Source organism: Tiliqua scincoides, chromosome 2 (assembly GCF_035046505.1).
Source record: "Tiliqua scincoides isolate rTilSci1 chromosome 2, rTilSci1.hap2, whole genome shotgun sequence".
Taxonomy (NCBI): domain Eukaryota; kingdom Metazoa; phylum Chordata; class Lepidosauria; order Squamata; family Scincidae; genus Tiliqua; species Tiliqua scincoides.
Window position 1 is genome coordinate 22874133 of NC_089822.1, and position 16659 is coordinate 22890791.

At 45.1% G+C, this 16659-nt stretch overlaps 1 protein-coding gene across 1 annotated transcript in view; it reads right to left on the reverse strand.

The window, feature by feature from the left end:
* The window catches only part of IL6ST (interleukin 6 cytokine family signal transducer), a 50579-nt gene that overhangs the window by 12197 nt on the left and 21723 nt on the right, over nucleotides 1-16659 (reverse strand). Inside the window, exons 7-9 of the mRNA XM_066614410.1 lie at nucleotides 14205-14367; nucleotides 4673-4755; nucleotides 2048-2267 (exon numbers count right to left, since the gene is read on the reverse strand). Coding sequence (XP_066470507.1) covers nucleotides 2048-2267; nucleotides 4673-4755; nucleotides 14205-14367 — 466 coding nt within the window. The remainder of the gene's footprint in view (nucleotides 1-2047; nucleotides 2268-4672; nucleotides 4756-14204; nucleotides 14368-16659) is intronic.

Here is a 16659-nt window from a genome sequence, read left to right on the forward strand (position 1 = left end):
GAATGGAATTGTTTCTGGGGAGATGGCTGGAAGTTGCTGTTGGGTATTTTAGAACTGTTTCAACATAATGATAAACTGTTTTATTGTTTTAAACCTAATCATAATATATTGCATATCTTTGTATATTTATATATATGCTTATATTTTGACATTCTATATGTGGCTGGTCTTATGACCGTAATAAAGATTTACTACTACTACTACTACACTACAGTTACCTGAGTGTAAGAACCATTGACTATAATGGGACTTACTTCTGCGTAGACAGGCACAGGATTGATCCTATGCACATTTACCTGGGAGTAAGCACCATTGCCTATAATGGAATTTAATTCAGGGTAGAACAAGCATAGGACTGTGTTGTAGGGCTGCAATCCTATCCATACTTTCCTGGGAGCAAGTCCCATTGATTATAATGAGATGTACTTCTGAGTAGGCAGGCATAGGATTGGGCTCCAAAGCCCATTTTATCAGATGCATAAAGTGTCTGCATTTAGCAAACAGATGCACAGGGGGATACAAAGAAAAAGTTATAGGGGGGAAAAAGCTATTAACAGTACAGTTTTCTGCATGTTTACTCAGAAGTAAATCTGTGTTCAAAGGATTCACCTCCAGGGAAGTGTGAAGTGATGGTACAAAACAACCTTGCAGTTCCATTGGGACTGAATTGAATATGTGGCTCAGTTTTAGTTCCATGAAGCCAGAGCCCCATCCTATGCATGTCTACTCAGAAGTAAGCCCCGTTAGAGCCAGTGGGGCTTCCTCCCAGGAAAGTGTGGACAAGCTTGCAGCCTCAGAGCCCCATCCTAGGCATGTCTACTCAGAAGAAAGCCCCATTAGAGCCAACAGGGCTTACTCCCATGTAAGTGGCTAGCACTGCAGCCCCAGCCAGGCTCCTTCCCACACGTACCTCGTGTCATCGGTGAAGAAGCGCACCTGAAGCTGAGCCATCGCAAGAGCCCGAGCTGGTGATGTGAAGGGCAGAAATCCGCAGCCTGCCTGCTACCCCAGAAGCAACCTCCCCACTCCCACGTGGCTCGGTTGGGAGAGGTCTAGCTAGAGCTCCGCAATCGATTAGTGAGGGCTGTCCTGCAAAGTCAAGCCCAACCCTTTATCAGCTAAAGGCAAAATGAGTCGATCGCGGAGCCCTTAGTCTATAGACTAGAGTAGACTAAGGGCTCTGCGATCGACTCATTTTGCCTCATGATCGACCGGTAGATCGGGATCGACGTGTTGAGCACCCCTGACTTAATCAGTGTTACAGTTAGTTTCCATGAAACACAATGGGTAGAGGTGTCTGAAAATTGTGCTATTTACTCGTACCTTACTCAGAAGTAAGTCCATTGTGGTAAGTCTTAGGCCGAAATCCTATCTTACACCTTTAACAATGGGACTTACTGCTAAGTAGGCATGCACAGGGCATTATAATCAGCAGTACCTCTCCCTTGGCAGGGGAGAAGTAGACTGCACACTGGACAACTCCACTGGATGTCCTTTCCCCCACTAGACCCTAACCAAACAGAGGAAAAGATTTTGCTTTTGGTCAAAGCTTTTCACAAGCCTTGTTTGTCATGACGCCCCAGCCGGTGGGCCCCGGCCACTTTCACCTTTAGGGACGGGGGGGGGGGGCAGCCTGAAGGTAGGGAGGAGGCAGCAGTGCAATCCCCAGGATCAGGAGGGCTGCAGGGGCTTGGCTGCATGTACCTGAGCCTCCTGCAACCTCCCCGGGGGTGCGGGGAGCCCTGCATGACCTTCTGCAGGGCTCCCCGCAGCTTTGAAAGTGAAAGCGGAGCAATCGTGCCCTGCCTCCTCTAAAGCAGAGAGCTTTAACAAAGTGGAGAGCTTTTAACAAAGCTCAGAAAGCTTATGCAGTCAGCTCTAAAGTGGTGCAGTATTCCAATATGTGTAATTGTACAGAGACCATGAAGAACAAAGATAAACTTTTTTTAAAAAGTCTTCCAAAATGAAGATTCTTATTTGGAAAATTCCCTCCACTTTTAAAACTAGAGATACATTAGACATTTATAAAATCATGTGGAAAACCTACCTTTTAAATTAACTGCTGGGATAAGCAAAACTGATGTAGGAGATCCACCAGCATTATTATATGCTGTAACTCTTACTTCATATGTTCCATTTGGTACATTTAGAGTCAGTTCAGTGGTATTCACACTGTAGAATTCAGGTGGAAAAGAAAGTGGTGGCTTTCCCTTAACACTTACATCATACTTCCTAATTATTCCATTAGCTTCAGAATGATTCAGTTCCTGTTAAAAGAAGATGCATTTCATTTGGGGCTGAATATGTGAACAAATGAAGCAGGTTTATGCAGTCAGGCTTTTAGTCCATCTGCCTAATTTACAACCCAATTCTTTCATTTCCCCTGCCACAGTATACAGCTGTGCAAAATCAGGCTGCACCTTATCCTATGGTGGTGGGGGGGGGGGGACAGATCAGGAAACTTGGGAGGAAATGGAAAATATTACTCCTTACCTCTTTAGAAGCTTCTTGATTGCCAGTGGGTCTCCTCTGACCTGCGCCAGCTTTTTGGCTAGTGCAAGTCCAGCTACATTCTAGAAATGTGCACAGTTTCGTGCACTGCTGGAATGCTGTTCATGACAGCCATAAAGCAGCTACCACTGCCAGAACCTTAGTTCCAGCAACAGAACTGCTACATAAGCTTGCAGCCCTAGGGCCCAACCCTATCCAATTTTCCAGTGCCAGCGCAGCTGTGTTAATGGGGCTTGCACTGCATCCTGTGGTGGGGAGGCTATCACAGAGACTGTCTCAGGTATGGGAACATTTGTTCCCTTACCTCAGAGCTGCATTGCAGCTGCACCAGAGCTGGAAAGTTGGATAGGATTAGACCCCTAGTCTACTTTGATGGGTCACAGCTTGTCAAAGTATCCAGCAGAGGTCTTTTGCAGTCTCTCAGATTACTTTTTTAACTGGAGATGCAGGAGACTGAGCAATATGAGAAAACTTGTTCAAATTCACATGTAACTAAAAGATTCACCAGGTAGCCTTGGGCAGCTAACTCTCATATTAAATTTTTAAGAGGTTAAATGCTGTTTGAAACTCCTTAGAGGTGAAACAGAGTATAAAAGGGGCAAGCACACAAATATTTCTGGTGCATATCACCTAGAAGTAAGCCATAAGGAAACAAAAAGTTACCTGGAAAGATGAAAGCATTTTAATAGGAATTTACTATCAGCCATTAAATATGTTTGTGACGGAGATGGGTTGTGGGACCATTTGGATGCTCTCTAGGAGGAATTAGGGTGTTTGGGAAGTTGAGTGACTTAAAGCCATTTCTGCCCAACATTGCATATATGCAACAGGGACCAAATGTGTACACCTGTGGGCTGGGCAAAATGGGTTAAATATCTAATGCCTTGAAGTAGAAAGAATTATCTGGTATGCTTGGGAAGGGAAATGCTGGGTACGGAACAATTGTTAATGTGGAAAAGTGAAAGCTTTGAGTCTTTGTAGGACTGGAGCCCTGATAAACTGCGAAAGATTGGGGACATAGGGAAGAGTAAAAGGTATAAAATATGTGTGCTCAGAGATGTTTCTGAGCAATAGTTTATCTGGGAGGTTCTGCTGATTGGAATAGCAATTTGGCTGTAACACTATACAAGCCTTGTGAGTTGAAGTTTGTAGTTCACAGGCCTACAAAACTGAGGGTCAGAAAAGTTTTTCCCAAACTTTATGGTGGTTTGATATGAATTTGGGGTGCTGATTCCAAAAATGGCATCCGTTTTGCCCTATCACGTCCAATTTTGGAGCTATAGTATAGCTTCATTAGTGAATGGTTCAAGCAGCTTTCTCAAGAGGAAGCCATGGTGTAGGCTTCCTCATGAGGAAGCTGCTTGAACCATTCACTAAAGAGTCTATGCTGTGCCTCCAAAACTAGATGTGATAGGGCAAAACGGATGCCATTTTTGGAATTCAGCACCCCAAAGGAAGCAAAATGTGTGTTGGCCTGTGTAGTCAGCTTTTTGTTTTCCTTGTTGTCTTCAGATTTGTCTATTTTTTAGACTTCCTCCTGTTCTGACCTGGTTTGGGTAGAAGAAATCTCTCATTTTACTACTGACATTTTTAAAACTAGAACTATCTACATTATTCCATGTGTTTTGGTTACTTATCTAGAAGAGAAGTGCATTCCCAAAGGACTTGAAGGAACTGAGTGGTGGTTACTTTACTCCCTCTTTCCTGGCAGCCTCCTAAGTAATTGTACCTACACTGGAGGATTCCTGCAGAGTGTGGAGGTGGAGAGGAACGCTTAGCAGTTTGCTAGGCAGACAACAGACTTGGAAGAAAGCAGGGGTTGTCAGTACTCCACATCTTTTGGTAGAAGGGCCAAGCTTGTTAGAACATTTCCCCCAAAGGAACATTTCTCTCATATTATTGGTAATCTCTACTTTCTACCATATTATAATCAAAAGAGTATTAAAAAATGCAAAGTGCAAAGAAACAAAAAAGATTGGTAATAAGATTCAACTTATTATTTTAAAAGTCATCTACCAAGGATAATGATGCATTTGTAGAGGAATTAGCACTGTAACTAGGTCAGACATAGGATTAACCACTGTTCTTAGCTAAATCACTTGATGCCAATTAGGTCAGTATGCCAGACATTACAAACTGGCAAATATCTGATACTCTTTACCTTCCACATCAGCAACAGAGTCCAATTTCCCGGGGGGTAACCAGCACCAATCTTTCTCCAGACATCTGGTCCTTTTGATGGTTCTGATAAAAACAAAAACAAATGTTTCTCTAAGAATTAGAAGCTTTATTTTTTAGCGCACTGCTCATTTTCCTATATTTGTACTTTGTTTTTAAAAGTGACTTATGTCTCCACATTCGTATACCCTCTACTGCAGTCAATTCCACAGACCTAAACCCAGATGGAAAGTATATTTTATTTTAAGTTACCCTTATCAGGCTGCCTATTAAACACCTTACTACAAGGCAAGTATGTCTAGAATTTACTTGTGGATGATAGCCACAGCAAAGCTTCCCAAAGTAATTTCCTATTAGATGCAGAGAGCATGATTAAAGATCTCTATCCTTATTCTCAGCATATCTATGCCAGCTACTGGGCATTTCATCTGAGAAACTATAGAAGCATCTACACATCAGGTTTAATTTGACTAAATGTTTAGTTGAACTAAACATCTGTTTGTGTCCTTTAACTAGAATTATCATATAGCCAAGAGACCAAAGACAACAAGGGACTATAGTTACCCAGGTTGAATAAATAAGAAAACCCAAAAGCGCTGTGCAATAGAATATAGTAGAGATAAAATGTAAACCAGAAAGAGCGCAGAAGTTGGTTATCTGTAATTATTTTTACATTAAGAGATTTATTACCTCTCCTTTTCATTATAAAGACAGCTTATAAAACAATTATCAAACATGTTAAAAAAATAGCAGCAAGCATAAATTATAGTAGTAAAAAATCTGGAAGAGGAACTAACCAATTTAATTGCTATTAAATGCTCAAGCAAAGAGGATTGATTTTACCTGGTATGTGGAAGGCAGAAATAACAGGACCACACAAACATGCCTGGGGCAGTGTGTCACAATTGGAGTGCTGCCACTTAAGAGACTTCTCATCAGTAACTACTGCCTAACTCAAAAGCAGGGACACACACACACACACACCGGACTTTTACAGATTATCTCAATTGATAGATTCATTTCAGAGGTCAAAGGAGATCCCTACACATAAAGGTGCTTAGGAATTTATAGATAAAAACCAGCTCTTTGAACTGAGCCTGGAAACAAACTGGGAGCCAGTGAAAAACTTTAAAGCATTTGGGAATTATATTTCACCATGGCAAATCCCAGTTAATGTGTCCAAACTACAACAGCAGTAACATTTAACCTAACACTTTTCCTGTGCAGCCCCACATAGAATGCACTAGAGTATTCAAGCTTGACTCTTAACAAAACATGGATACCCTGTCTTCCCAGAAAGGGACACAGCTGGCACACTGCCTATTAGTGGAGTAGGTTCCAGCATGCAGATGCACATTTACCAGAATGTTAAAACTGGGTTGTCTTTCAAAAAAGAAAAAAAGGAATTCTTACCAGAGAATCTCCTGTTCTGGGAGGAGGAAGGTGGGGCATTATTACAACATGCGTTGCCCATCCTCTGCTCAAGGCTAGGCCGGACTAGTTTCCAATTCCACCACCAGAAGGGGCATCCCATCCTTCCCAGTCTGGTTCTGATGAGTTGGGTGACGGGAGCTCTCCCTCCAAATGCCGTAGTTGGCACTCAACTGAACTCAAAGAAAACCCGGGCAACTAACAGTTAATGGTTAACTGAGAAAAGGTTTAGTAGGCACGAAAGGGAAGGAATTCCACAACTTACTCCTGCCTACCTGCCCATACCACCACCCTGGTCATGGTCCCTGGAATAATGACGTCTGATCCGATGTGGTGGGCCGAATGCCCCCTTCCTCCTCCCAGAATAGGAGATTCTCAGGTAAGAATCCCTTTTTCTCTGTAGGAGAGAAGGGGGGCATTCATCAAGACATGGGATGTGAATGAGCAGTCTCTCCCTAGGGTGGGACAGAATCAGGTGATGTTATGACACCTTGACTACTTTTGACAAAGCCTTTCTGCCAAAGGCCGCTTCAAAACGGTAATATCTAGTGAAGGTACCAGGGGCTGGACTTTGGATTTTGCTCTCAGTCTGGAGAGGTTGAAGAGCTTTCCATCTGATCTGGTCCGGAGATAGATGCCTTCTGTTGCAGTTCCAAAGGCCTGCTTCAGCAGGACAGCGAAGAAAATCCCAAACAAGGTTGGTGCAAGAACACAGCCCTGCTTCACTCCGCTTCGGATGTCAAAAGGGTCTGATGTGGAGCCATCGAAGACAACAGTGCCCTTCATGTCCTTGTGGAAAGATCTGATGATGCTGAGGAGCCTGGGTGGACATCCAATCTTGGGGAGAATCTTGAAGAGGCCGTCTCTGCTGACCAGGTCGAAAGCCTTTGTGAGATCTATGAAGGCTATAAAGAGTGGCTGTCGTTGTTCCCTGCATTTCTCCTGCAGTTGTCTAAGGGAGAATACCATATCAGTGGTGGACCTGTTGGCTCGGAATCCACACTGCGATTCTGGATAGACGCTCTCTGCAAGTACCTGGAGCCTCTTTAGTACAACTCGGGCAAACAGCTTTCCTACAACGCTAAGGAGAGAGATGCCGCGGTAGTTGTTGCAGTCACCCCTGTCACCTTTGTTCTTGTACAGCGTGATGATGTTTGCATCCCTCATGTCTTGAGGTACTCCACCTTCTCTCCAGCAGAGACAGAGGATTTCATGCAGCTCAGTGACGATGATCTCTTTGCAGCATTTTAGGACTTCAGCAGGGATGCTGTCTTTTCCAGGTGCCTTGCCAAAGTCCAGCTGAAATGTCTGCGTGACTTCCTCTTTGCCGACGATGCAGCTGTCACTACCCACTCTGCCAAAGATCTCCAGCAGCTCATGGATCGTTTTAGCAAGGCCTGCCAAGATTTTGGACTGACAATCAGCCTGAAGAAAACACAGGTCATGGTTCAGGATGTGGACTCACCTCCCTGCATTACAATTTCTGAGCATGAACTGGAGGTTGTCCATGACTTTGTGTACCTTGGCTCAACGATCTCCGACACTCATTCTCTCGATACCGAGCTAAACAAGCGCATCGGTAAAGCAGCTACCACGTTTTCCAGACTCACAAAGAGAGTCTGGTCCAACAAGAAGCTGACGGAACAAACCAAGATCCAGGTCTACAGAGCTTGCGTCCTGAGTACACTTCTGTACTGCAGCGAGTCATGGACTCTTCGCTCACAACAGGAGAGGAAACTGAGCGCTTTCCACATGCGCTGCCTCCGACGCATCCTCGGCATCACCTGGCAGGACAAAGTTCCAAACAACACAGTCCTGGAACGTGCTGGAATCCCTAGCATGTATTCACTGCTGAAACAGAGACGCCTGCGTTGGCTTGGTCATGTCGTGAGAATGGATAATGGCCGGATCCCAAAGGATCTCCTCTATGGAGAACTCGTGCAAGGAAAGCGCCCTACAGGTAGACCACAGCTGCGATACAAGGACATCTGCAAGAGGGATCTGAAGGCCTTAGGGATGGACCTCAACAAGTGGGAAACCCTGGCCTCTGAGCGGCCCGCTTGGAGGCAGGCTGTGCAGCATGGCCTTTCCCAGTTTGAAGAGACACTTTGCCAACAGTCTGAGGCTAAGAGGCAAAGAAGGAAGGCCCATAGCCAGGGAGACAGACCAGGGACAGACTGCACTTGCTCCCGGTGTGGAAGGGATTGTCACTCCCGGATTGGCCTTTTCAGCCACACTAGACGCTGTGCCAGAACCACCTTTCAGAGCGCGATACCATAGTCTTTCGAGACTGAAGGTTGCCAATATACCAGGGGCTGACCAGGTAGCAGATCTATAAATGATCTCAAGTGAACAAAAACCCTCAAAGGCAGCCAAGGTGGCAGCCCTCCTGATGGAATGGGCTGTAATCTCATGGGGAGGGAACTGCCCCACACTCTGATAAGCCAATTCTATAGCTGCCCAATCATTTGGAAAAAGTAGATTTAGAGGCTTTTACCCACAGATAGACCCTAAAATAAGGCAAATAGACAATCCATCCTTCTAATGTCTCTGGTACAGTCTGTGTAGAACCTGAGGGCTCTGTGGCCAACCAACATATGCCATTTCCGCTCCTTCAGATGAGTAGGTTTATTACAGAAGAAGTATAATATCTTGGGCCTATGTAACCAGGAAATAACTTTAAGGACAAAAGCAGGATTCGGCCTTAACACCACTCTATCTGAAATATGCAGAGCTTAGGGTTAACAGAAAGGGTTAACTCAACTCCGAAAGTCTCCTGACTGAAGTCACTGCAACCAGAAGAAATGTCTTCAAGGTTAACTCTTGAAGTGGAATGGTGGCCAAGGGTTCAAAGGGTGGACCCATGATAGAAGAGAGTAACCTATGGAGATTGCAAGAAAGAAAGCGATGAACTGTGGAGAGATTAATCTGTGCCACCCCCTTGAGAAAGTGTCTGATAAGTGGATGAGAGGCAACACTATGACCTAATTCAGTTGACAACGTGCTATTTATGGCTGAGGCCTGCCTCTGTAAGTGCTAAGGACCTTTTCCAGCCCGGCTTCCAAAACTCTAAAATGTGCTTGGGCTTAGAGCTAAGAGCTTAGAACAGACACCCCCTTCTCCAGGCCCCAATCCCGGAACCTCCTCTGGGTCGCTCCATATATTTTTTTAGTAGAGTTTAAAAAAAGAAAAAAAAAGAAATCAGGAGTGTTGCCAAAACCTTATCAGTATAGCCATACCAGATTAAGGTTTCCCTTTCAAACTCCAGGCAGTCAACCAGAACAGAATGGATGCAAATGTGGAGAATCAGGGGAGTTGATGACTGAGGCGAAGAGGTCTACAGCTGGCCCTCCCATCTGTCTGGTGATCTCCAGGAACACTTCTGGATGGAGTTGCCACTTGGCCTCGGACAGTCATTGGCTGCTTAGCCGGTTTGCTCGACCCTGCCAGATGCTGAGCTTTTAGTGAGACTAGATGAACCTATGCCCATGTGAAGAGCAGAGTCACCTCCTGCATGAGACTGTCGGAACGGGTCCCTCCCTGTGATTTATGAACACCTTGGTGTTCATATTGTCTATTCTGATTAAGATATGTTTTCCTCTGGACTCTTTTTTGAAAGTGTAACAACGACAGGTGAAGTGCTCTGAGCTCTAGCCAGTTTATATTGTGAAGCTGTTCCTCCCGGGATCAAAGTCCCTGCACATAGTGCATTTCCATATGAGCCCCCCCCCCCATCCTTGGAGACTTGCATCGAAGGTGATTACGGTCTGTGAGGGGGTCGTCATGTCGGTCCCCTGAGCCATTCAGCTTGGTGATAGCCACCAGTCCAGGTGTAGAAGTGGAGGGAGAAGGATCTACCGATGCAGTCTTCTCTCTATCCTGGTGGAGTGAGGCAACAGCAGCTTCTGAAGAGGATGTAGATGAAAACGAGCCCATGGGACAATAATCTGGCAGGACACCATCAGCCCCTGCAACTTGGCCAGTTCCATCGGGTCCAGGTGCTTCCCTCACCTGACTTCTGCCTGTCTAGTGAAACAGAGATCCTGGATGATCTGGTATTTATGACCAGACCTAGGTGCACCAACTCTTGGGTCAGGACCATGGAGCTCTTCTCCACGTTTACGACAAACCCAAGGGACAAACCCGAGGCAGCTCAATGTCCTCTGCAGATCCTGCAGCACTTGTTCCCCGGACACAGATCTGATCAGGACATCATCCAAGTACAGATACAGAGCCACGGTTCAGAGACATAGATGGGTCACCATCAACACCAGGATCTTCGTAAACATCCTTGGTGCCGCCATGAGGTCGAAAGGCATGGCAATGGCAATTTCTATATCAGAACCTCAGAAACCAGCAGTGGTGCTCCAGAATGAGTACATGGAGATAAGCTTCTGAAAGGTCTATGGAGGTCAGGAAGTCCCCCTCCAAGTCCCCCTCCTCCAAGGATGTCACAATGGACCTCCATGTCTCCATCCTGAACTTCCTCCTCTTTAGGAAGGTGTTCAGCCATTTGTGGTCCAAAATGGCCTTCATGTCCCCATTCTTTTTGGGAACCAGGAAGACTACTAAATACACACTGTGGTGTTTCTGTTTGGGTGGCACAGGTTCTATGGCCCTGGTGTCTAGAAGATGCTGAATGGCCACTAGCATTTGCTGATGTCTGGTCGGGTCCCTCAAGATTAGAACTTTCCAGAAGTGATCCAGGGAAATTCGGAGAAACTCCAGTGTGGAATAGTTTGCAGAGCCCAGGCATTCAAGGTCACGGATCGCCAGTGATCTGCGAAGACTACTGAGCAAGCTCCTATAGGCAAGGAGTTGCCTCCTCCTCTGGCGTCATATGCTATACTGATCCTTTCTGGCTCTGTTGTCATAGGAGGCAGATCAGCTGGAACCTTGGTTTCTAGGGAACTCTACTCTTGTTCCAGCGATTTTTGCTATGCTGCCTGTTGTCCTTGGTACGTGAGGAGGTTCCAGGGGAATGAAAGGACTGAACCTTCTTAGAGGGGTCTTCCCTCCCCCTCGACGTAGCACCTTCCTCTTATCCCTATTCTCAATCAAAGGGGAAATCTAAAGCTTCCCCCAAAAGTTTTCCTTCCATAAAGGGGACACTAACCAGTCCAGTCACGGAAGCAATGACCCCATCCCATTATTGAAGCCATATATTACGCTTCACAATGACATTAGACACCATGGCCCTAGCATTTAGCTGTAGAGCATTGAAAGAGGAGTCAGCCCTAAAGGCCGCTGCCAGGGAGATCTTTTTAAGGCAATTCTTAGCTTTTTGGGAGAGCCTTAGCTCAGAGGTAGCTAACTCCTCCACCGAGAGAAAGGCTGCTCTTGCCATAATAGAATTGGCTACAGAAGCCCTGAAGGCTTGACAGGAAGCCTCAGTTACACTTTAGGGAGGTGTTAACTCATCTATCGCAGATGTCCTTAGGGACCCCCTCCCCTTCCGTTGGCAGTATAGCAGATGAAGAAATAGAAGCCACTAGTGCATCAACCGAAGGCACTTCTAGCAGTTTCATCACTCTTTCAGGCAGGGTATAAAGCTTATTGATCATCCTGGAAGAGTGCTTGGGGTGTACTGGCTGTTCCCACTCACAGTCCACGGCCCTCAAAGGGTTCAGGGAAGGGGACCTCTTCTGGCTTAGATTTGCCCTGAGACCCAGAGGTGGAGAGTTGTGTGGAGTCAGAATTGGAAGTGAGCTCCAGAGCCATAGAGGATTTTGACAGTACCCTTGGGAAGAGGTCCGCCGGGAACAATCTGTTCACCTTTTGCAACTCCTCCTCCCTCATCCCCCGAGAGTTCCCCTTATTTCCTATCAGAAGAAGGAGGAATGGAACTGAAGTCATAGGAAGAAGCTTTCTTGCTTTTTACCATTTTATGCAAAGCATGTCTAGGTATATGTCTGGAAGCTGGAGGGGAGGAGATTCTCACAAGCCAAATAGTTAGAGACTGAGGTAGGACTGGCAGCCTTCTTCCTTTTAGCCTTTCTAGGTGGGCAGGGGTTTGCAGAGCATGCCCTTACTTTGTCCAGGAGCCTGCTATCCAGGACCCCCTCTACTGTCTGACCATCCTGCTGAGACTAGCCCTGGACAAATTTGGACCCAGATAGCTGGGGGGGGGAGCTCCTTTCTGTCCCCTCCTCCAAAAAAGTGCCAGCCTCCGTACCTTGCTGGAGCTGCTGCGTGCTGTCTAAGGTGTACGCTTTCCGCGTGGTCTGACATGTGCTAGCAGCCCACCAGGGGCCATGGCCGCACCGCTGCCAGGATGGCAAAGTCAAGACATGTGGTCTGGGCAAAACCTCCGCTCCGAACCTGCGGGGAACTTGGTTGTGGCTGCAGTGGCGTGCCCTGAGTGGGAAAGCGCTCACCTGTGCCTACCCTCCTGAAGTCTTCTACCGGTTGCGCCCGCTCGCTGGTTTGCTCTCCCTGTCTCTCTCTCTCTCCTCTGTCCCCGCCGGTGCCTCATGGCCTGGTGTGTGAGGCCTAGCAGGGCCGGCAGGCCTCCCGCTCTCACTGTGCGGGCTGGTAAGGTCTGCTGCCTGACCCCCTGGCTGACCTCCTGGATGCTGAGGAGGTGGAGGGGGAAGAATATAAGAGGCTGGAGGGGGGGGGGGCCGAAGAGGAAAAAAGAAGGTGGAAAGAAGCTGAGCCCAGGAGCCGAGCTCAGTCACGGCCTAGCTCTGTGCAAGGCAGAGCCGGACTGGGAAGGATGGGATGCCCACTCTGATGGTGGAATCTGAAACTAGTCTGGCCCAGCCTTGACCAGAGGAGGAGCAACCCATGTCGTGATGAATGCCTCCCGTTCCCTCCTACAAAGAAAAGTATTGTAGTGCGAAAGCTTAACACAGTTAAGGTCTGGTTTCAGAACAAATGGACTCAGGTCAGATGTATATCAATACTACTTCAAATCAGAGTCAATAAGCAGTAAGCATTCTACATAGTCAAGCTTTCACATTCTGAAATCATTAGCATCTGTTAGGAACCAAGATGTGAAACCTGAAACAAAAGCATCAGGGGCAGCAGATGTCACTAAAATGAAACTGTGCTACAGTCATGGGCATCACTATGAAAATGCTCTTAACATCACAAATGACAAGCCAACTCACCCTGCTTAATGCTGCATTTAAACAATTAGTCTGCTGAAGGATGAGTGCTTGAGCCGATATGTGCTCATACAGTTCTTTAAAACAATAAATAACAAGCTCTCTTCTGTCTCACCATTAAAGATACTTTCCTTCATGAAAGATGATGCATTAGCTCCCTTACAGGCACTAGAGCACATGTTTAAAGGTCCATTCCTCCCCACCCCCTTCTTTTTACTTCTGAGTAAACAGGGTTGCAACTAAGTGTAGCTGCACTTGTTTATGCTCATTCCTTGTTGCTTGTGTCTCTGCTGTGAATTGAATTGCACACTTCCAGCTATGTGTTATATGTAAAGCCTCTGGTTTAACTCACCAGGCACATAAAAGAATGGTTTTATTAATAGTGTTTATTGTAAACAAAAAAGTGTTTACAAAAACTGATAGTGTTTACAAAAACGTTCTGAAGACAAGAATTTAAAAATGAATACAATGTATCTTACGATCTTTTACTATATTTTTAATAGAAACTGTACAGAGATTAGGTACCAAGTACTGGTAGTATTATTTATTACCAATTATTTTCAGGATCTGAGCTTGGGCAAAAATCAGACAAAATTATAGTCAGACACTCTCCCTAAGTTTAACCCCCCCCCCATCTGAGGGTCACAGAAAATTCCATGACTTTTGGCTCAAAAACTGCTCTTGACTTACGTGCGAGAACAACTTATACCCAAGTATCTACTGTGACTCTTTACTACTACAATGCTTTCCCACTGAAAACATCCATTATGAAGCTGCAATTCAAACCTAAACATGCACTCAGCTCATACAAATGAGTAAATCAAATGCATTTAGTGTTACATATGCTTTGGCCCTCATTCAAAAGGACAGGCTGTATAACGTTCCTTCTTCAGGCAAGCTGACACATAATCTGCTTAATATTTCTCTATCCCAGTATAGCAAACTGGACAAATGGCTTCAAATATTACTTACTGTCTTCAGCTGTGAACCCAACTACTTCATGACTCCAGTCACTCCAAGAGCAATTTGAGCAGTTAGTAATTGTACAGCGTACATGAAATGCATATTTTGTATACGGCTTGAGATCTTGGATAATGAAGGAAGTTCTCCGTGATTCTGTTTCTTCAAGAGGAATCTGTTAAAATTAAACTGATCTTTAAAAAGTGCAACAGGTGAATGAATAAGGAATAGAGACTGGTAGGTGTATCTAAAGTCTGATGCCAATTTATGACAACCCTTCCATAAAACATTTATTTTGCCAGTGCATTTCTTGAAGTATATACAATACCCTTGATTTCCATCCACTTGCTCTTCTAGCAATTTTCAATTATAACCACATTTCAAATTTCATCTACATGCTTTCCTTTCTTCCCATTTCATCCAACCTTCCAGGACATTCATCAACATTCTTATGTTTATTTCGGTTTTTATAGATTTTGCACACATTCACATGTACATAGTTCAGTGGCTTTCACCACTGGGACCCACTTTTTAGAATGAGAATCTGTCAGCATCCACTGGAAGTGATGTCATGAACAGAAGCAACATCATCAAGCAGGAACATTTTTAACAATCCTAGGCTGCAATCCTACCCACACTTACCTAGGAGTAAGTCCCCTTTACTATCATTGTTAAAAGAATATACCGTATTTTTCGCTCCATAAGACACACCTGACCATAAGACGCACCTAGTTTTTAGAGGAGGAAAACTTACTTTTAAAGTAAGCCTGCCCTCCCCCTGTGGCGCCTGCGCAAATGAGGACCTTGCCCCCTTTGTTCTCCGCCTGCCCTCCCCCTGTGGCGCCTGTGCAAATGAGGACCTTGCCCCCGGTGCGGACCTTGCCCCCTTTGTTCTCCGCCTGCCCTCCCCCTGTGGCACCTGCGCAAATGAGGACCTTGCCCCCGGTGCGGACCTTGCCCCCAGTATTCGCTCCATAAGACGCACACACTCCCCCCCCTTTTTTGGGGGGGAAAATGCATCTTATGGAGCGAAAAATACGGTACATAGTAGCTTGTTAAAAGTACAGGACTGTAACATTTCTCCAAATGCAGTCACATACAATGGTAGCATCAAGTCTAATATATTAATAAAATATTGAAATGAATGGGGACTCACCTGGAATTGGCTCGCGACCCACCTAGTGGGTCCCGATCCACAGTTGGAAAAACACTGATATAATTATTTATGGTTTTCATAAGTCAAAATAAATTTGCAAGCTAAATAAGGTTATGCTTTTGACATTCATTCATTTTTTACTTTCATCCATGCTCTGGTCCCTAACCAGATCAAAGTGCAAGGTATTGCTGTATATGAAACAATACATGTCCCTTGAGTCAAATTTTCTTAATACTTCATTACAAGATTAAATTTTTTAAATAAAACATACTTAAGAACTTTAACAATTTTACTGGAAAAATATAGAAATAATTTCTTTACAATGGCCTGGTGGATGTTACATGAAACTACAGTTTCCTACTATGAGGAGTCTAGAGAACTGTATGTTCACATGCTTCCTCTCTCCTCCTCTTCCATGTATGACAGAAAATGGAAAAGTTTTCACTTATACCTTAACAAGAAAACCCTGCTTCATATTATACCTGATTTTGGGCAACTGTGGTCTATTGACTAACTACAACTGGAACAAATCTAAGAGACTGTGACATTGTACAGAGAGCCTACTGAATTGTGCTAAACGTTACGGCAAGATAAGATTCCACTTTCATATCCTGGCTTGTAAATTACCATTAAACTATAGCTCCCAAGTTTGAACAACAACATGAGGAGCAGTGATTTAAGTTAGCCAGGATTCATGCCTTGCTGCTGAGGATGAAAGGCAAGGACGGAGTATGTGATTTCAGAGTTTATTCCCACACAAACTGTGGTTTGTGGCAGTCCCATCATTAACTCCGTCCAAATCTACCTGCCTGTGCGACTTCATGGTCTCCTGTTGCACAGGGTGGGGGGGCACTAACCACTGTTAATAGCAATAGTGAAACTGTGCTTCTGCAGGCAGCAGCAGCTTTAGCAGTGCATGAACTGCCACAGCATTCTTGATGTCTGGCTTCTGCCAGTTGCCAACTTTTTCTTTTAGAACAAATTAGAAAGTGACCCTAAAGCCAATGGATTACTTTCTGCCACACTGTAAAGGGAAAAATGAAAACTGGCAGAGTCAGTGGCTGAGAACACCATCGGCACTTCTAACACAGCTAAAACTACCAGTCTGCAGAAGCTCAGCAAAGCAGAGTTTTTTTAAAAAAGGCACAAGTCCCATCATAACCACTTACTCATACATAAAGAAGGTGGCAAGTGGGGGATAGCTAAGGACAAGATGGATTGTTGGATCACCTGAACGGAGTCCAAAGCTTCTAATGCTAGTGTGAGATTACCAACACGATCAATACTTTCACAACAGGAAGCTATATACAC